Below are 20,875 nucleotides of genomic sequence, written 5' to 3'. Positions count from 1 at the left end.
CCTCCACAAACAAGGTACAACCCAAAAAACCCCAAACAAGACACAAACCACCTTTCCCATCTCAATAGATGATCAAGCTCTCTACATATGCATTACCCCACAAACCAGGAAAATGACACATCAGAACCCATAATGTCAAGATAACATCAGATATGGTCAATCTTCTCTCCAAACCATATACTGTAATCATACACCTACACAAACCAAGATATCTACTATATACACTCGAATAGAAACCTACCCAAATATAAACCGAGGTAACCTTTTTGCTCTCACAAAAGGGAAAAAGGTTGCCTTGAATATAAACAGGGGAGTTATATTCAAGTGCCCTGCCTTGCACCCATCCCTCCTTTCCTCCCTTCCCTTCTTACCCAGTCCCTGATGCCTACTGCAGGTCTGCCTGAAGCCCTGGTGGCCAAGCGGTGAGCTGGGACAAGCGATCCTTCCTGCATCCTGTCCCTGCTGACTCTAAACCACCCCACCTCCTTGACCCTTCTAGACATTACCTTTAAAGCCCTGGGGTCTAGCAGTGAAGTGGGACAGGAGCAATCTTCCTATGCTTCTGCCCCATGAGAGCCGTAATCAAAAAATGGCTGCCGTGAGTTCCCACGTCAGTCTCATAAGACCCAGGAACTTATGGGACCTGCAGCATGATTTCAATGTATAAAATCATGGACTACAAATACTACACTGCTTTGAGATGAAAGTTTAAAACTAGTACCAGCCAAAAAGTATTGGAATGGGTAACTTGGCAGTTTTGTAATGGAGAATTAAGTGACTTTCCCAGGACCATAAGCAGTTGCAGTGGGATTTGAACCCAGTTCTCCTGGTTCTTAGTCCACCTTACTAAACATTAGGTATATTATTGGGAACAAATCCATAGGTCTGTTGCTGGAGACCCTATTGGTCTGTGGTTCCCAAACCTGAACTGGGGAATGCCAACCATTGCATGCAGATCTAACTCATGAATATTCATTGTGGATATCCTGAAAATCTGACTAGCTGAGGTTCCCTTAGGACAGATTTGGGAACCTCTATTGCAGTTAGCTTAGCAGGGTTGAATAAAGATTTGTATAATTTCCTAAAGTCCACAAGCTATTATTAAAATGGATTTGGGAAAATCCCCTGTTTATTCTTGGGATAACATAAAATTTGTTTAACTCTTTTGAGATCTTGCTAGGTACCTATGAACTAGATTGGCCACTGTTGGAAATAGGATATTGGGTCTGATGGACCTTTGGTCTGTCCCACTAGGCAATGCTTATGTTCTTATGCATTTCAATAAGAAAAATAATCTTAAATCATAATCTCATTCATGGTGAAATGTTTATTCAGTTATGAAGTTTAATCCAACACCTTGTTTAGTAGTTGAAAGTTTGCTCTGCTAGATTTTAGTAGTTTGAGCTGTCAGAAGCCAAGGCATGATCCTATTTTGCTTGTCAGTCAGATCCTACTATTTTGGTATTTGATTCCCTTGAGTGTGCTTTGATAAGCTCCAGTAAACTATTGCCTATAGCAAAATAAAAAAAATAAAAACACACAGAGAGAACTAACACCGATATAACTACAGTTGCTAATATTAAATTGCAATATTATCTTTTTCTAGGTCACTCAAAATGACCATCTGATACCCACAAAGGTATAGAAGTATTCTATTTAAATAAGCAAAGCAAAAGAACTAAACTACATATTCATATGAAATATCCAAACAACAAATTATATAGCAAAAGACTCCTACAGGAAGGTACAATCATTTTCACAAAAAGTGGAGAAAAAGAAACCTCAGAAAATTTGGCCCCACAATAACTCACACATTGGCTGGTGCAAACAGGGGCACCAATACAGTCATTGGTCTCAAAAAAAACCTCACAACCATCCAACAGCAAAAAGTTTCATTCACGAAAAAATGCCAGACACACAAAAACAAACACACAAAAATGCCAGACATGTTATACATGAAAAGTGGTGGGCTTTCAGGTCATAATGGATTAAACTCCACAATGGTCCCTGTTTGTGTTTTATAGTCATTATTTATTTATTCCATTTTCTATACCATTCTCCCAGGGGAGCTCAGAATGGTTTACAAGAATTTATTCAGGTACTCAAGCATTTTTCCCTGTCTGTCCTGGTGGGCTCACAATCTATCTAATGTACATGGGGTGGATTAAGTAACAGGGAGAATTAAATGACGCCCAGTCACAAGGAGCAGTGTGGGTTTGAACCCAGAACCTCCGGGTGCTAAGGCTGATGCTTTAACCACAGCAGCACCCTTTTCTTATGGCTTGGGTGAGTTTATTGCTCTGAAAATAACTACTGTAATTGGTATTGTATGGCACTATTCAGTGTTGGAATACTTGCCCATTTTAGACAATGTTTTATAAGAAGATTCAAATAAATGCTGAAGAATTTCAGGAATCTCTCACAGCACTACCATGGGAAAGCAGCAAATATCAGCACATATTATTTTTCTAAATAACTACTTTGATGTTCCCCCTGTATGCAAGTGGTAAATGACTAATGGGAGCCAAACCAAGTGTGATAAGTTTCTGTGGAGACCATGAGCAGGGTGGGTTGGGTTAAGTAATATGTTCCAGCACATGTGGAATTTAAGCCTAATGATTAGAACTGGGAACCAAAGGACTTGGATTTAAATTTTAAACCCAAGTCGTTTGGTTCCCAGTTCTAATCATTAGGCTTCCTCTCTGCCTTTTGATCAATAGTAACAAACACAATTACATTTTTCCTTTCCTTCTTGGGGCCCTTATTAACAAAAAGTAATTATACAAAAATAATGTTCTGATGAGATCTGTAGTTGAGACTTCACTTTTCTTGCACAGAAAATATAATTAAAATGAGCTGAAGACCAACGTTGAGATTGAATTATTGCAGTTCATTTTCAGCTGCTGCACTGGGATGTTTAATGAAGCAATTAATTTACATTTGAGGGAAGAGAGAGGTTTAATCAAACTTGAGGAATTAGAGAGAAATAAAATTTTATTCTTTTTGTTTGCCATTTCTATCTATTGATATTCTTGTTTTGAAACCCAGTTTTAGCACGTCTTCACAACACCATGGTAAAGATCACTCTAAAAATCTGGGAATAGCCAGTTAGAAGACAGCCACTCAAAAAAGTAAGAAAGCAATTAGCATGTTTAAACTGTTGGCTGTTTTGTTATCTGTTACAGAATAGTAAATTTTAAGGGTTGATTGGTGAACCAATTCCCTGTATAAAGTATAACCTTATTTTCCTGCTCATAAATCAATGGGCTCAGAATAATGAAGAAAAGAGTATATTTATCAAGGGCCTTAATTGCCCTGTGTAAACTTTCAAAGCCATTGACCATAATTTAGTGATTACTGAGGCTGGTCTCAACAATTATCAACAAATGGGTTTTGGTTCTGGTATTGCAATAGGATTAGGTGTTTTTTTAAACACTGGAGAGAGGGGTGGCTGTTTTAGTTTTTTCTGCTTTGGGGATTTTGGAAAATTGCAGTAGTTTGTATTGTTTCTCTATGCAGATTTTTTGCTTAGTATCTTAAATTTATTCTTTCATAGAAGGTAAGAAATTTAATATTTTATTTATTTGCCTTTTATTCTAGAACAGGTTTGGTTAGTAAGGTAAGCTTAGCTGTTCTAATCTACTCTAGAACTGATTAAAGTAAGAGGAGTATATGTAGTGTGACCATATGGCTCCAGAAAAAAGGGGACGGATTGAGACATCCGGATTTTACTTCCATTGAAAGCAATGGAAGTAAGGAGAACAGATTGAGACATCTTGGTTGCTTTCAATGGAAGTAAAACCCGGATGTCTCAATCCGTCCCCTTTTTTCTGGAGCCATATGGTCACACTATATGGTACTTCCTCAATGTTTAAGTTATTGCCAAAGGGTTCTTATATACTCCTGATTTGCAAGGGTTTTTTTTTCTTTTCTATTTTCCTTCCGTTTAAGTGAGTAAGATGTGAGAATAGGTTATTCATCTTCTAAAGGTTTTGTTTCCTTTCTCTAATTTTGAAGGCCTATGTGGTTGATTTAAGAAATGGGAATACACTTGTAGCAGAACACATTTATAGAAAGAACTGTGGATAATACTGAAGATGTTATATTGATCTAAGGTTGTAATTCTTATTCTGCTCTTTGTTATACATTTAAACTTGCATAAGTAATACTTTTTTAATGTACTTAATTTTTAGTTAAAAAGCTATGCTTCTGATTTGGAGGTATTTGCTCACTAGGGTTATAAAAAGTTTTTAAAACATGCCCTCTGTCTGAAATATTGGCATTGTGACTGCTAGTATTGGTAGTTCTAAGCATATTTGCAATACTACATAAGACTTTGCTCTAGGAAGCTGAGTCTTAAGTCACAGACAATATAAGTTCCTAATAGTCTTTCATCTAGTCAAGTAGATGCCTTTTATAATATAATGGCTGTGATGCTAGAAGGCTTAAGTTTCTTGTAGGCTTACTTGATAAAGCAGTATAGAGTAAGAAATGTGCACCTTTTTATAGGCATCTGATATGATTCCTACAAGAGCACACGTTATAGATATATTGTCTTGTAAGAAAAAAACCCAAAACCTAGGAATAAGAACATAAGAATTGCTGCTGCTGGGTCAGACCAGTGGTCTATCATGCCCAGCAGTCCGCTCATGCGGTGGCCCTCTGGTCAAAGACCAGCACCCTAACTGACACTAGCCCTACCAGCAAAAGAGGTATTATGTATTTTCATTCTAATGTTATTGGTTTTGAGCCCATGAAAGTCCCTAGAGACTCTGTGCTTTAGCATGTGTCTAGTATAGTAGCTATACTCATATAAGCTAATGGAAATGAGCTTCCTGCTACTTACTCTCCTAGGTCTTACTAGAGAAAGCATACCCTATGTATACTTAATGATTATTGATGAGTTGTTTTGTCATTAATGGGGGGAGAGGAGGCTACTACTACAGGTCTTTTCTTTGCCCAGTATATAATAATACCTAGGGTTACCATATGACTCCAGGAAAAAAAGGACGGATTGAGACATCCAGGTTTTGCTTCCATTGAAGGCAATGGAAGTAAAACCTGGATGTTTCAATCTGGCGTCCTTTTTCTGGAGTCATATGGTAACCCTAATACCCTCTCTAGAGAATAGACTGTGCTAATAACTGGTGTGGCTTCTTTACAGTTGGTCCAACTTTACCAACACGATGTAGGCTAATAGAAAAGCTTTCTTTCTTTTCTTCCCCCCCCCCCCAAAAAAAAAAAAAAGGTTAAACATTTTCTTGGGAATAGGTCCTTGGCTTTGAAGTAACATTCATCCATGTTCCCCCGTAGAACTAATCAAAACTGAAAGCTTTTAGTTAACTTTGTGTATTTCTATTGTTTTAATTTGATTGTGTTCCATCTCAGACTTGTAAAATACATTTTATTTTTGCTTCTTTTCGTAGAATTTAGTATTTTTTATGGTGACATAGAATTATATTCTACCTCATTTTTATGATTAGAAAAATCATTTATCAAATTTCATATAACATTAAAAACGCATCTCTGAAAAAGCATTTGTTGCTTGTTAGCCTTCAAATAGCAGAGGCACTCAAGAGTATCTCCTTGCAGAAGCTGGCTTTTAAATGTATATGTATTTTGTATGATTGTATGTCTCTGTCCTTTTTTTTTTTTTTTTAATTGGGTTCAATTTCTATTTAAATTTGTTGTAAACCTTGATCTGTACTGCAACAAAAAAGCAGTATATCAAGAACAATAAATGATGAACAACATGGATTTAGTGCTGGAGTAGAAGATCTGGGAATAATTTAAAAAGGGATGGTTAACAAGACTGAGAATGTCATAATGTCCCTGTATCGCTCCATGGTGCGACCTCATCTGGAGTATTGCATTCAATTCTGGTCTCCTTATCTCAAGAAAGATATAGTGGCATTAGAAAAGGTTCAAAGAAGAGAGACTAAGATGGTAAAGGGGATGGAACTCCTCTTGTATGAGGAAAGACTAAAACGGTTAGGGCTCCTCAGCTTGGAAAAGAGTCGGCTGAGGGGAAATATGATTGAAGTCTACAAAATCCTGAGTAGAGTGGATTGATTTTTCACTCTGTCAAAAATTACAAAGAATAGGGGACACTTGATGAAATTACAGGGAAATACTTTTAAATAGGAGGAATTTTTTTTTTTTCACTCGGGGAATAGTTGAGCTCTGGAACATGTTACCAGAGGATGTGGTAAGAGCGGATAGCGTAGCTGGTTATAAGAAAGGTTTGGACAAGTTCCTGGAGGAAAAGTCCATAGTCTGTTATTGAGAAAAACATGGGGGAAGCCACTGCTTGCACTGTATTGGTAGCATGGAATATTGCTACTCCTTGGGTTTTGGCCAGGTACTAGTGACCTGGATTGGCCACCATAAGAACAGGCTACTGGGCTTGATGGACCATTGGTCTGACCCAGCAAGGCTATTCTTATGTTATCTGGTTTTATAGTAGCAACTTTTGCTATGTGCTATTACAGTTAAGGGAGTTGTCTCTTTTTTTATTTTTTTTTTCCATCTTTTTCATATTGCTATAAGCATTTATGTTTGTGTGCCTTTTGCTTAGGCTAAGCTCTAAATGTGGTAGTGCCATTGCTGTGATTATAATGGATCTCTCTTTCTCTGCTAAAATAATATCTTTCAAAAAAATAATTGTGAATGGTGTAACATAATTTAGAAGAATTTTTAATCTGTTTATCAAATCTTTTGTAATATAAAAACCTTGATATAAAGTGGGAGTTGTGCAGTACTTTGTTTCTATATTTATGCAGAGTGGGAGGTAAAACAGGTCCTTGGACTTTTTTACTCTATTGGGGAAAGGAGTTGGATTTGAAGGGGGAAATTGGTACTGTTTTCTTGCCAGAATAGATAATCCTCAAACATATGGCACACAGATGCTGTTATCCACATTGCTCTGCTCACTACTATGCATCTCTGTTAAAAATAGAGAAGATGGTGGGGGGACTCCTAAATGAGCTATCTGAATGGTGACAGTATAAAGTCAAAGTTCAGAATAAATTGGCACACAGTATTTGAATGCACCTGGTAATATGTTGGTGTCTAAATGCTGCTGTGTCAACACAACTGCAAAATGTACGGTAGATATTTGGCTCCCTGCCTGAGTATTGATCTCTGGAGTATATTATGGTTTCCAGCTACTACAGGGTCCTAAGTCTTGATGTATTTCCATCAGCTGCATTCACTATGCCAAAAGATGGTCAAACTGTTCAAAATAATCATGCCTTTGAATGGGGGGAGTAGGTGGAGATTATGGCCTCAGGTTCATCTGGAGTGCTCATTAGAAACAATTCTCCTGAAAAGCCATCCTGAGGTACAATATTCATACCTATAGGAGAGGGGAAAGGCGACTTTTCCAATAGTAAAACACTAGGTTGAAGCTCTGCTTTTGCCAGCCCTACTTCCACAAATTGGCGAGAGAATGGCATAAAGGAAAACTGTGGTAAAAACTGCTACTTAGGCCCTCTCACTAAGGTGCGCTAAACGCTAACGCGTGCATGTAGGTCTATGGACGCGTTAGTGTTTAGCGTGAGCTAATTCGTTTAGCGCACCTTTAGTAAAAGAGGGCCGTAGTTTACTCTTATTACCCACCCCCCCACCCGCTCCCCACACACACACTTAGAAAAGAACTCAAGTTAAAGTAACTGAACACACACTTTTTTCTTGGGTAGTTGGATCAACATTTTGAATTACATAGTGAAAATAAGGTTTCTCATTTTATATTTAAAATATCACTTAAAACAGCAAAAATTAGAAATATAGGGAGTATGAAAAGTGTTAAGTTGCAGTTAAATTTATATGATGGAAATGGCGAAAGAGCTGTAATTATTCACCCAAGTGACGACATGGGAGGAGGGGGAAAGAAACAGATCATACGGACAAGGTGAAAGCTGCACTGGATCTGTCATTGCATAAAAAGAAACATGACTTAACTCTGAGAGGTAGTGGAGAAAAATCCCTTACCCCACAAAAAAGTAGATACTTGAATTTAAGTGAGGGTTTAGTACAAAGGTCAAAAAGGAGGGAATCCCATTGAATGGGAGTAGTAACCCTAAAACAGGAAGCCTGAGCAGAATGAGGCTGAATTTGGAGGTGAGAGGGGATAACTAACATGCTGAGAAGAGGAACAAAAGAGCTAAGGTAAATCCAGCAGGAGCAGTATTTTGAACTAAACATCATTGAGAAACTCTATAATTTCTTAGCCCTATAAATGAGCTTTACAGCAGTATTTTTATGATTTGAAATCACCAGAGTCCATATTGAAAAAACCTGTACAAGATGTTGCAGAAGTCAATAGCCAGACATCACAAGTGAGAAAATTGTTAGGGACTGGAGATTGAAAAGTGAGCATGCAGCATACTGTTGCAGTGTAAAGAAACAATTTGTGTACAATTATTGAAATGGTTATCAAAAAGTACTCCTAAATTGTTGGACCCCGTTAATATATCCCAGCTGACTGACCGTCTTAAAGACTATATCCTGCTTAATCTTACCGAGGGGATTTCTCCCGTGATGTTCTGGGAGGGTTTGAAATGCGTTATGAAAGGCAGGATTATATCCCTGGGGGCTTTTCGTAGAAAAGAGCATAATCAACAGGTGGAGAGTCTCAGGGCCCGGTTATTGGGGCTGGAGGCTCAGCATAAGCAGGAGGGTGGGCGTTCGAAGGTATTATCTCAGATTCAGAAAGTTACAGGATATAGCACAGCACCTTGAGCTTCTGAAGCAAACTTATTTTGAGATGGGTAATAGAGCAGGGCGCCTTTTGACGCATAAACTTCGTAAGCAGCGTACGCAAAATTATATTCTCCAGTTGAAGGGTCTGGATGAAGTGCTTTGCCGCTCCTCCGGTGATATTGGTGATATACTTACCCAATATTATACTGAGTTATATACTGAGGAGGCTGTCACTTCAGAAAGGAATGTAGTTGCTTATTTGGGACAGGTGACCCTTCCTAAGTTATCTTTGTAGGAGGCGAATTGGTTTTCCAGACCTATTGAGGAAGAGGAAACATTGCTGTCTATTAAGGCGCTTCCTTTAGGAAAAGCTCCTGGACTGGATGGATTTCCCAATAAATTTTATAAATGTTTTAGCTCTTTTTTGGTTAAACCTCTTATGGAATTTAACAGCTTGAAGGGAGGGGCTGAATTGCCTTGGTCCTGGAGGTTGGCTGGGGTTACATTGTTGTTAAAACTTGGAAAAGTCTCATTACCCCATTTTTACGCCGGCCAGAAGGACATGGAGATGGGTCTGTAAAACAGCCAAATTGTCTTCTAGGGTGTCTTTATATTTGCCTATACTGGGCAATGGAGCTTTCCAGCCGGGCATGCAAAATGCCACCTTTCTTAGGTGGCAAGCACAAGGTCTACAATATCTTTTTCACCTGTTTTTGGAGGAGGGGAGCCTGGTCACATTTGCCGAGCTGCAACGAACTTTTAACCTACAGGCTAATGATCTCTTCGCCTATTACCAGATTCGTCACTATGTTCAGTCCCTCCCAGTGGCTGCCCTTACTGAAGTCTGCAGGGAGACGCTTTCGGAACTCTTCAGCCTTTCAGCCCAACAGAGGATTCCTCTACGATTTCATATTGTGGGAATCCGGGATTGCCAACCAAGTACGAATCTGGATATATTAGTGACAGCGTGGGCTGAGGACTTGCATTGCCAGTTGACTGCTCAACAGTTACAACGGGTCCTGAAGAACATTCAGAAGGTGTCACCCAATATTACTCACTGGGAAATGCAATTGAAAATTATTCTTAGACTTTACATTCCACCGGAACGTGCAGCCCGGATGGGGATTACTGCGTCGCATTCTTGCCCGAAATGCAATCAGGCTCACGCATCTTTGAGTCACATGTTTTGGGCCTGCCCCGCAATCCAACAGTTTTGGAGACATCTTGGCCTATATACCACATCGCTTTGGGGAAGGTGATGGCTTCCGCAACCGAGGGCGTTATTTGGATTTTATAATATAGCCTTGCCCAAACCCAGGGGAATGTCAGCATTTATCTCCAGAGCCCTTTTGATGGGAAAAAAAGCCATCCTCACCAACTGGCTCTCCCGTGATCCCCCGTCATATGCACAATGGAGATCCCTAATGATAGTGCACGCAACACTGGAGAGACGCATGGTGGGAGACTTGACTCTTGGCCCGGGTCGCAAATTTTGTCAGGTGTGGGAGCACTTCTGGCAGGACCTCACACCGCGTGCTCGCAGTAGACTTTTGAATCTTTAAGATTTTATTCCCACTCTCAGGTGTTGGACTGGCCATGGATTCTTGGGGAGGGGAGGGGAACTGATTATATTGTTGAAAATGTTATTTCCTGAATGGTACTACTGTTTGTATTTGCTTCTTACTGCTGGAATAATAAAAATCATTTAAACATAAAACTTGGAAAAGATCCAACTGATAGAGCTTCTTATCGTCCCATATCATTGCTTGGAACGGATTATAAAATCTTTACAGGGATCTTGGTGCATCACTTGCAACGATATCTGGGGCAGTTGGTACAAGACGATCAGGCGGACTTTAATCGGGGTCGGCAAACTTTTGATAACCTACGCCGGGTGTTTCATATTATTCATTCTGCCCAGTCGCGGAAAGCACCAGCTCTGATTCTGGGAATTGACGCCGAGAAGGCTTTTGATAGGGTATCTTGGCATTTTTTGTTTCAGACATTATCTGTTATGGGCATCTCGGGTCAATTCCTAGAGTGGACTAAATCTTTATATGTCAAACCTTTGGCGACGCTTAAGGTGAATGGTGCTTATTGTGCGGAATTTGAGCTGGCTAGAGGTACTCGTCAGGGGTGCGCATTGTCTCCCCTTCTCTTTGCATTAGCAATGGAGCCTTATGCGCAGAGAGTGAGGGAGTGCCACCACATAATGGGCATCCCTAGTGGAGGGCGGGAACAAAAGATACTTCATTTTGCTGATGATATTCTTCTCACACTCAGGAATCTGGGGGAGTCCTTACAGGGGGTAGTTACGGCTTTGGCTGATTATGGGCGAGTCTCTGGGCTTCGAGTAAATATGTCCAAGTCTGAGATTCTTAATCTTACGATTGGGGGGCAGGAGTGTTTAACATTACAACAGCGTTTCTTCTTTTGTTGGGTGCCCCATAATTTAAAATATCTAGGAATATATCTTATGGCAGACTTCACCTCTTTATATGATGCTAATTATCCTAGCTTACTGCATCAGCTGAGGGAAGACTTGGATAGATGGGAGCGGTTGCATATTTCGTGGCTGGGGAGGGTGAATGTGATTAAAATGATGGTATTGCCTCGATTGCTCTATTTATGTACTGCTTTGCCAATTCTCCTTCCTTGGGCTTTTTTTGAGCATGGGCACTGTCTTATCTTTTCGTACATATGGAGACGTAGGCCTCCACGGGTTAGTCGTAAAATGTTCTTTCAATCCAGGGATAGGGGGGTATGGCGGTCCCCAACTTTTATTATTATTATATTGTGGCGCAGGTGTGTTATTTGTTGGCATGGCAGCAGGAGTCCCATAAGACTTGGGTGCAAATGGATGATTGGCTTCTGGGTGATATTTCACTCAGATATGTCCCGTGATATGACTTGGGTCGGATTTGAGCTATTGCTAGAAGGGCTACACCGATATTGGGGGTGGTTTTGCGTATGTGGGTGTTATTTAGGGAGAAATTGTTTCCAGAGCAGGTTTATTTTCTTCAGACTCCAATGAGGGTGGCAGAGGGTTTTCTTCCAGGTCACCTTGATGCTCAATATCGGGTCTGGGAAGCAGAGGGGTTGGTAACATTGGGACAGTTTTTGTGGTAGAGGGAGCTTTGGTTTTGACTTCCCTATGTAGGAGGAGTTTGGTTTACAGGGGGCGGATCTTTTACAACATAATCAGGTGGTGGACTTTCTTAAATGGAAGGCTTTGCCCAATCTTCTTTTAGATAATACTGTATGGGATAAGGTGTTGGAGGCCTCTAGTGGGCGGGGGTGCATTTCTAGACTTTATGGATTGCTTTTAGTGCATGATACTCATCCGGTGCATTATTTTGTTTTTTTGGGAGACATTATTGGGTCGCACATTTACAACGGCTCAGTGGAAGTCCATATTGCGTTCTCTTAAGCCTTCTATAGCAAGCAATATGGTAGAAAATGGATATAAGCTTTTATATAGTTGGTATTACACTCCCGAAAGACTTAATCGGATTAATTCTAATATATCTGAGTGTTGGAGAGGGTGTGGGGAGCTAGGCTCCTTTGAACATATCTGGTGGACTTGTCCAAAGGTGGGCCCTTATTGGGATATGGTGTTCTCCTGCCTATCGGATATATGTGGGGTGCTTATGGTTAAAGATGTGGGTTGTGCCTTGTTGAATATGACTCCACTGGGAATCCCATCTAAGTTCTCTCGTATTATTGTGACTGGGGTCACGGCAGCGTGCCTTCTGTTGGTGGAGGCCTGGCGCCAGGCTACGATTCCGTCGTAAGCACAAGTGGTTAATAAAATGGATTATGTGTTTCGTATGTCCAAATTGACAGCTTTAAAACATCATAGTTTAGGAGCATTTCTGAAACAGTGGAAGCCTTATATTGACTGGATGGCCAGGAGGAGTAGTTGATTTCTTATTTATATTTGATATTATTTTGCATTCAGGACATGGGGGGGGGGGGGTTGGGAGGGGATGGGAGAGGGGGGTATTCTGGTACTGTTTACATGTATTATAATCACATTGTGGCACAGAGTTATGTTACGACAGTTTGGTTGGTACTGGCATCTGTTGGTTTGTTTTCTATTCTGTATGATTTTCAATAAATATATATATATTTTAAAAAAAGTACTCCCAAGGGCAGAGTTAGTAAATGGGATTGCAGAGCCACAAATTTTTTGATGGCATGGTAATGCAGAGGAAAAACAGATCAAGAGAAAAGTGTGGTTGTGGTGGGGTGGGGTGTTAAAACTTTAAAAAAAAAAAGTCATTATACAATTTTTGAGTTTAATGTACATATGCAATATGGATTGAGTAGTGGGTGATAAAATAAGCAGATGCCAGCATTCAATTTATTCTTCTATGTATGCAGATCAAGTGACTTGAAGTAAAAGGAGCTAAAAAAATATATATTAAGACCCAGCTCTGAGCCTTGGGGCACACCACATCCAAGTTCTCCTCAGAATAAATTGCCTGTCTTGTTCATGGACAGCCCCTATATGGGCGAACATGTTGGAATATTGCAATATTGTATACTTGGGGACCTCAAATAGGAATCTGAAAACATTACAAACTTTACAGTATACTGCAATAAAAGTTTTAGACTTTAAGAAAAAATTTGATAGGGTAACACCTCTTTATTTGCAATATCACTGGCTACCCATTCGTTATAGAATCCGATTTAAAGCTCTTTCTTGCGCATAGAGTTTTCTATTCTCTACAGCCTGCTTATCTACATTCATATTTGATACCCTATTCGCCATTAAGAACTTTGAGATCTATTCAGGATAATAGAATGGTAATATCCTCTGTTCATAGAGCTAGATGGGAGTCTACTTGAAATAAAGTATTCTACTTTGCAGCTCCAAATTTATGGAACCATATGCCAAGAGAGCTGAGACTAGAGGCAAATTTAAAATCTTTCAAAATTATGTTAAAAACAGTATTTTTTAGAGAAGCATTTGGACAAGATTTAAATCAATCTGATATTACTCATATATTCTGAATGTTCCTAGCGGCCCCGTGAAGTATTTTATGCGGCCCTGGTCGAGGGCGATGCAGTGTTTTCCTCTGCTGCCCCCGGTTGTTTACCATCTTGCCGGCTCCTCCTCTGTCTTGCTGCTGCGTTTGCGCGTTTCTGCGGCCCCAGAAACATTTTTTTCGGCCAATGCGGCCCAGGGAAGCCAAAAGGTTGGACACCCCTATTCTAGATCTTTAGTTAGGAGTCAGGGGGAATTTTAAAGTTTAATGGTATTTATATGATTTTATTTAGGAGTGAATGTTTTTTGTAAGAGTGAATGCTCCTTAGTATGCCTGCTGTTTATATGGGCTAGGTCTATACTATCTAATAATGGAGTTCTTTTTTACATTTGTTTTATTTTATCTTATATTTTGTAAACTGCTTGGACCAGTAAAATGAACAAGCGGTATAACGAGCCTAATAAACCATAAACCATTTTTGGGAGATTTGGTGGTAGTAAGTAAAGCTTGTTTGGACACGTTTCTCTTCTGTTATGTGCCATCGTGGAGATTATTACAGATTAATTGCTTACTTGTTTTCATGGACATGCCAACCTATTCAATGCGATGGCAAAGAATGGTGGTCTGCAAGACAAATGGAGCTGTAAGTTCTAGGGTGATGAGAATCTCATTCCTATGTCAAGAGTAACATGGATGCGGTTGTGCATACCTAACAAAGTATTCAGTTGAATGGTGTACCTTAAACTTTCACCCTTTAATTATTGACAGATAGTGAAATGGCTGCTTTATGTAACTTGATGTTGAATGAGAGAGCAACAGTGCCTAGTAGGTACCTGAAGATGCAGATCTCCCATAAGAGTCATAGAAGATGCATGTTGCTTCTGAGCAACAATGCCAAATAAAGGGTTAAACAGAAATAAGCGTAGTTGGGGAGCTACTATACTCCCCCCACCTCCCAATTTGCGGTTTTAGGACTCGCAATTTCCTAAAATTGGAATCACCTCCGCCTCCCAGGTCTCCCTGGACCTTACCTGGTAGTCTAGCAGTCTTTCGGGGCAGGAGCAATCTTCCTACGTTCCTGCCCAGTACAGATCACTCATCCAAAATGGCTGCCATGAGTTCTCGGCGTAGTCTCGAGAGACTATGGAAACTCACGGCAGCCATTTTGGATCAGTGATCTGCACGGGGTAGGAACATAGGAAGATTGCTCCTGCCCCGAAAGACCGCTAGACCACCAGGTAAGGACCGGGATGCTGGGGGGGAAGATGGGAGAGAGGCGGGGATGGGTCAGAGTTGGCCCAAAAGTTATTTGTGAATTTTCAATATTTGCGGGCCTGCTCTGCCCCTAAGCCCTGCAAATATTGAGGGAGGAGTGTCTTCCTCAGTGAGTTTGGAAAAGGGGGAGTTGAGTCCTTAAACATGTGGAGGCTGATGTTTAGAATTTTGAAACTTGCAGATCCTTTTACAAAGCTGTGCTGCTGAGCAGTGCATGCTAAACGACAAGCCACCCATTCTTTTCCTATAGTTGGCTTGGCATTTAGTGTGCACCACTCGGCAGCACAGCTTTGTAAAAGCCTATCTTGGTCAACCGCAGTGGTGTTGAGGAGTAGTGGCTTGTGGCCAGCAGGGGGGTGATGGTTATGGGACGGTAATGGAATGGATTACAGAACATGATAGTGCAGTATTTTTGTGGAGTTTTTCTACAAAAGCGCCTGTTTTTCGTATTATTCTGGGTAATTCTAGTTAGATACAAACATATGTGTCAGTTAGGGCCATGCCCAAATAGAAGCGTACAAAAAAAGGGTGAATAAAAATCTAAATATAATGTAGCTAAGGCCAGAGAAAAACACACTATAGATTAATATAAGGGAAAGAATGGTGTTCTTTTATGTATTTTGCTGTTGGGTCAGATCAGAAAGGAAACCAGAGGACGGAATCCATTTTGTGTTCCCAGTCTTTGTTCTCAGCATCGTGGTGTTAATTAATACCACATGTGCTTTAGACTGGCTAGGAAGATAACGTGTCATAAACTAAGATATAAAATGCATTAAGTATGAATGGCCGAGTTATGAATGAATGGGGGCCCCTGGAGTGATTTGTGTGACTGTGTTGAACAAAAGCATAGGTTTTGGAAAAAAACATATATATATCTTTGCAACATAAAGAAATCCTACAGCAACATCTGGAAGTAATTAAGTCAGAGACTCCTGCTCTTTGTGTGTGAGACTGTCAGCTTAGGAGGAGAGGGGGAGACCAACCCCTCCTCCTCCAGGCTAAGGTTATGTAATTTGAACCTGTCAATTTAGGGAGAGGTTGAGCATTTCTCAGCACCCTGTTAATAATTGTAGATTCTCTTGAATAGGTTAGAGTGTTATAATGTTAATTCAGAAATCAAAAGTAATTTTCTAAAACTGTCTAACTTTGAAACATGGAGGAATTTTGCTTTGTCTAAACTTTTAAGACCACCCATGTTATTTTATTGGTTGTCAACCTGATGATGTCACAATAAGCCAAAAGTATATAATAGAATGAAATGAGATAGTAAGACGAGCTCGTTATGAGAAGGCCAGCATTTGGCAACTATAACGATCTCCCATTAGCGCAACTGTTAAGCAATTATGCTTGATTCTTTTGATCTCATAATGGAAAAATAGAAACAATAATTCAATAAATCTTAATTATAATTTTGAAAACCTTGCGCTGGTGTCATTTTGCATGTGTTATTATTTTCAAACCTAAGCTTTCAAGAGGCGTCGATGTCCCTTGCTCATGTAGTAAGGGGGGAGGGGGCGGTCCGCCTCAGGGGCCAGGTTGGTGGGGGCACTGGCATCCCCGCTGCTTCCTATTCCTTCCCTCCACTTGTGTGCCCCCTTCCCTTCCCCCATACCTCTAGACGAAGTTCGCAGTGGCCAACAATGTGCTCCTCGCGACCCCGTTGGCTCTCATTGATGTCGCTTCTGGGTGCCGCACATATGTGACATCAGAGGGAGAGCTGAAGGGGTCACAAGGAGAATGTTGACCACCGTGAGCAACAACTTCAACTAGAGTGAAGGGGGGACAGATAAGGGTGGGGTGCCACCACCCTGGACTCCTCTCTTCCTCGCTACTCCACTGGTTAACTGTGTAATCCAAAATAAAAATTAAACAAAAGCTTGTGAGATCATAGACTCCCCTTAGTTTAGGGAAGCATAATACCCGAACAAATAGGGAAAATGCTTGAGTACCTGATTATATACTGACTATCGAGGTTATCTAAACAGTTTACAAATCCCTAATAGACAGTAATGTGTATTAAGCTGAATTATTTTAACATTGATAAGACATCAAATAAGACCTGAATTTAGGCATACACAACTGCCTAGGGAGTCTGATACCCAGGCTAAAGAAAAGCATTGTACAACAAAACATAAGACTTTATTTCTAGACCACCAATACCATAAAGTTCAATGCGGTTTAAAAAAGAATAGCTATGATGCATCAAAATAAAAAAATACATTAGTAGTAAGAGCTAAAAAATTTAATAAACAAGAAAGTCTTGAGTTGTTTCCTGTAATGAAGGTAAAAAATGGATGATGAGAGATGCTTGAAATCTTTGTCCCATAAAGTAGTTTGAGAAGAGAGGGTTTTATCATATCATCTTTTGTACCTATAGCTCTTGGATGGTGGAAAAACAAAATAGGCTTTGGTAATACATGAGTGATGCGTAGAGGAATAGCAAAATGACTCTATATAAGGTAGGAAGGAGCTAGACCCATTAATACCTTTATAATAAAGACATCCCAATTTAAAAAGAATTTGTGTCTCCTTGGGTAGTCAATGTAATTCACGATAACAATATGTGATGTAATCATAGTTCCTCAGTCCATAAATGAGCCTAACTGCAGTATTCTGGATTAATCATGTCCTAATTTTTGTTAGTGTTTGCCAAATAAATGATATTGCAATAATCCAAATGTCCAAGAACCAATGTCTGCACCAGAATCTTAAAAGCAGAAAAATCAAAATAGTTTTGAGTGTTCGAAGTCTCCATAACATACTGTGTCCACCTAGTTGCGCATGGTAAGATTGTGATCCAGAATAACCCCTAGGACTTTTATAGTAGATTGAATTGGATATTGGTTATTTTTTATTATTAGAGTTGTCCCAATTTTGTCATTTTCTGGATACACAAAGAAAAATTTGGTTTTGTCTGAATTAAATTTTAATCTAAATTCTTTCATCCAATCTTCCATCACAACATGTGTTGGTTTGGGTTTTCAAATACCAAGTTTCCAAGTTTATTTAAAATCTGATTAACTGCCTAATCAAAATTCTAGGCGATATGCAATATAAAATACATGTAAGACTTTAAAATTAACAGAATACAGATATTCGGGGGACTATAGATGAGATATGACATACAGAAACATATGGAATATGGGAAAGACCTACAATCTTTAGAGGTAAAGAACAAAAAGGGGAAAAACAAATGCGGGGGGGGGGGGGGAACAAAAGACAGATCTTCTTCTGTTGTCCTAAAAAGGACAGTTTTGTTCCAAATGCATCATTAAATATATTTTTTTTAATTTTGACTTGAAGTAGTTTAAAATTGATTCTTCTCTTAAATAACCTGGAGTTGTTTTTGGTTTCTTTTTACCATTTAGTTAAATACTAATTTTACTGGGTTTGGTTTTTGTTTTGTGAATTTATAAGATGGGAAATCTTTTGTGTGAAAGTAAGCTAAATTTTAAAAATAGCATTGTGGACTGTTTTAGCTCCCTAAACTTTGGGATCTTTTGACTCTTCCTCCAATAATTTACTGGCTAATCTTTTATGAGCACAAATACCTAGATTTTAGCCCTACTTTAAATATAAGACAGAGGTGATACTGTTTGTTTGTATAGAGTCCTTTTTACTTTGTACAAGTAGTTAATGTCTTTGAACATCTTTGCTTGTCTTCTGAGCCAAGTCTGTAGCAGCTGATCATGGATGCAACTACATACCTCGAAGATGTGGGAATACTCCTTATTTTGGAAAGAAAGCCACTCGGTGACATGGTACCTGGATGCCTTTTGGCCAGGAAATGGCCTTTGAAAAGGAATAGCCCTGGGCTTGACTGTAGCAAGGACACTGGTGGTCTATAATTGGTGGAAGAAAACTCTTATTACATATGAGTAGCTGAAGTATTCCCCTAGGCAATGGACTTAAGTATCCACTGATTTGATATTGAGTATTGTAGGATGCAGACCCAGTTGTAAATAAACTGCTGGTTCCCCAAGAAATCTATTAAAAATGATAAGAGGGTCAAGACAATGCTAACAAGAATATCCATGATACAGATCAGTTAGAGGCATATTTTGAACATTAGGGAATAGACATGAACATAGCTTGAAGCTACACTGAACTAAAAAAAGCTACCTTCATTATACAGGAAGCCATATTCTTGGCCTTTTCTCTTTCTCTCCCTTCCTTCTATGGCTACCTTTTTAATTCTCAACAGGTGTCTTTTTTAAAAGCTTCCTAAAGCAAATTGTCTTTTGACCTACGTTCATGCCAAACTTATGATAGGGCATGTTGAGAGGAAAGGGCATTTATAGCTGTGACGACATTTTGTCATGATAGGATGGATAGTGGGCAGTTTCTACTTGAAGAAATTAATACATAGCTAAAATGAAGACTTAAAAATTCTCAAAGTCTCTATTAAAAAAGAGACTTTAGATCAGTACATTTACTGATGTGATCTTCAAATAGTAAAATTTGTCTGTAGTAAAGCATCTTGTGAAAAGTACATGTACTTCATTCAACACAAGGACAAAATATTTGTCATAAATGATGTTGTTGATAACATGCTCGTCTTGTCTTTCAGAAATCCACCTGAAGAATGTCTGAGAAACTTCCTTCGGATCATAAGCCAAAATTCCTATCGCCAATCACTGCAGTGCCTCTTGGATATCAGGAATGCAGCCACTACTACCTAGACCATCACAAATCAGTAGCCCTTTTTTCACTAGACTTATCTGCGGCCTTCGATACAATTGATCATGACTTATTACTCAAACGACTTGAATCCTTAGGTATCGACAATCATGTCTTAAATTGGTTCGTTTCATTTCTTTCTAATCGTTCTTCAATTGTCAGACTTAATGACGAAAACTCCAAAGCCTTTTCCTTAACTTACGGTATCCCTCGAGGCTCTATTCTGTCACCTCTTCTGTTCAACATTTTCCTCTCTCCACTACTTAGCTTATATCAATTAATAGGCTTTACACCATTTGCATACACGGATGACATCCAGCTCCTTCATCCTGTACACCCAGAAAACAATGATGAAATTATGGCAATCAACAAGAAACTTGGCTCAACTCCAATAAATTAGCTTTAAACATTTACAAAACTAAATCGATCCTCTTTACTTGGAAAAAGGACATAATTTTGAGTTCTCCTTTCGTCCTTAATGCTATTCCCTTAAAGCTAGTATGTTCCTTAAAAGTCCTTGGTGTTATCATCGACGACAAACTATTGTTCCATGACCACATTAGTAATATAGTCAAAATGTGCTTCTTCAAATTTACGGTTGATTAGCTCGATCTCTAAATTTCTTGAGCCAAAATCCATTAAAATATTAATTCATTCTCTGGTTATAGCCAAAATTGATTATTGCAATTCTATTTTACTTAACATTACACAAAAAAATAAAAGAAGGCTCCAATTAATTCAAAATACAGCTGTTAAACTTATCTTTAATGCCAAAAAATTTGATCATGTTATGCCCTTAATGATAGATTCCCATTGGCTCCTTATCAGCCACCACATTACCTTCAAAATATTATTTTTAGTTTACAAATCTTTAATTTTTAATGAACCTCAATTTATCACCAGAATGTTAATCCCTTATAACATCTCTTGGTCTCTTCGTTAGACTTCTCAAAACCTCCTAACCGTTCCTTCTTTAAAAATTATAGGCACCAGAAGACAAGATATGTTTTCAGTTATGGCCCCACAACTGTGGAACTTACTACCACTGTACATTAGAGGAGAAAAAGATCTTACCTCATTTAAAAAACTTCTAAAAACTTATCTTTTTAATGACGCTTTTAATCTTTCCTCTTCCGACCTATAACCAGTTGCTTTAGGTCTCGAAATTTTTTACCCTCCCTATCGTTTTTCCCCTTTTTGAAAAATGAGCAACCACAACTGAA

At 39.2% G+C, this 20,875-nt stretch overlaps 1 protein-coding gene across 6 annotated transcripts in view; it reads left to right on the top strand.

The window, feature by feature from the left end:
• The first annotated feature begins 3,287 nt into the window (after nt 1-3,287).
• Nucleotides 3,288-20,875, top strand: part of ADGRD2 (adhesion G protein-coupled receptor D2) — a 408,458-nt gene continuing 390,870 nt past the window's right edge. For 4 of the 6 annotated variants that reach the window (XR_004540974.1, XM_033962423.1, XM_033962427.1 and 1 more), the window contains exon 1: nt 3,808-3,856. Coding sequence is in view for 3 of the 6 variants with exons in the window: in XM_033962423.1 (XP_033818314.1) it covers nt 3,854-3,856 (3 nt within the window). In the remaining 3 variants the exon portion in view is untranslated. Of the gene's footprint in view, nt 3,560-3,807; nt 3,857-4,038; nt 4,116-20,875 lie in introns of those variants that run through there. The other 2 variants (XM_033962424.1, XM_033962425.1) reach the window with 2 other exon arrangements.

The sequence above is a fragment of the Geotrypetes seraphini genome, chromosome 10 (assembly GCF_902459505.1).
Source record: "Geotrypetes seraphini chromosome 10, aGeoSer1.1, whole genome shotgun sequence".
Lineage (NCBI taxonomy): Eukaryota > Metazoa > Chordata > Amphibia > Gymnophiona > Dermophiidae > Geotrypetes > Geotrypetes seraphini.
Note: the sequence above shows the minus strand (reverse complement) of the source record. Positions and strands in the feature narration are given on the sequence as shown.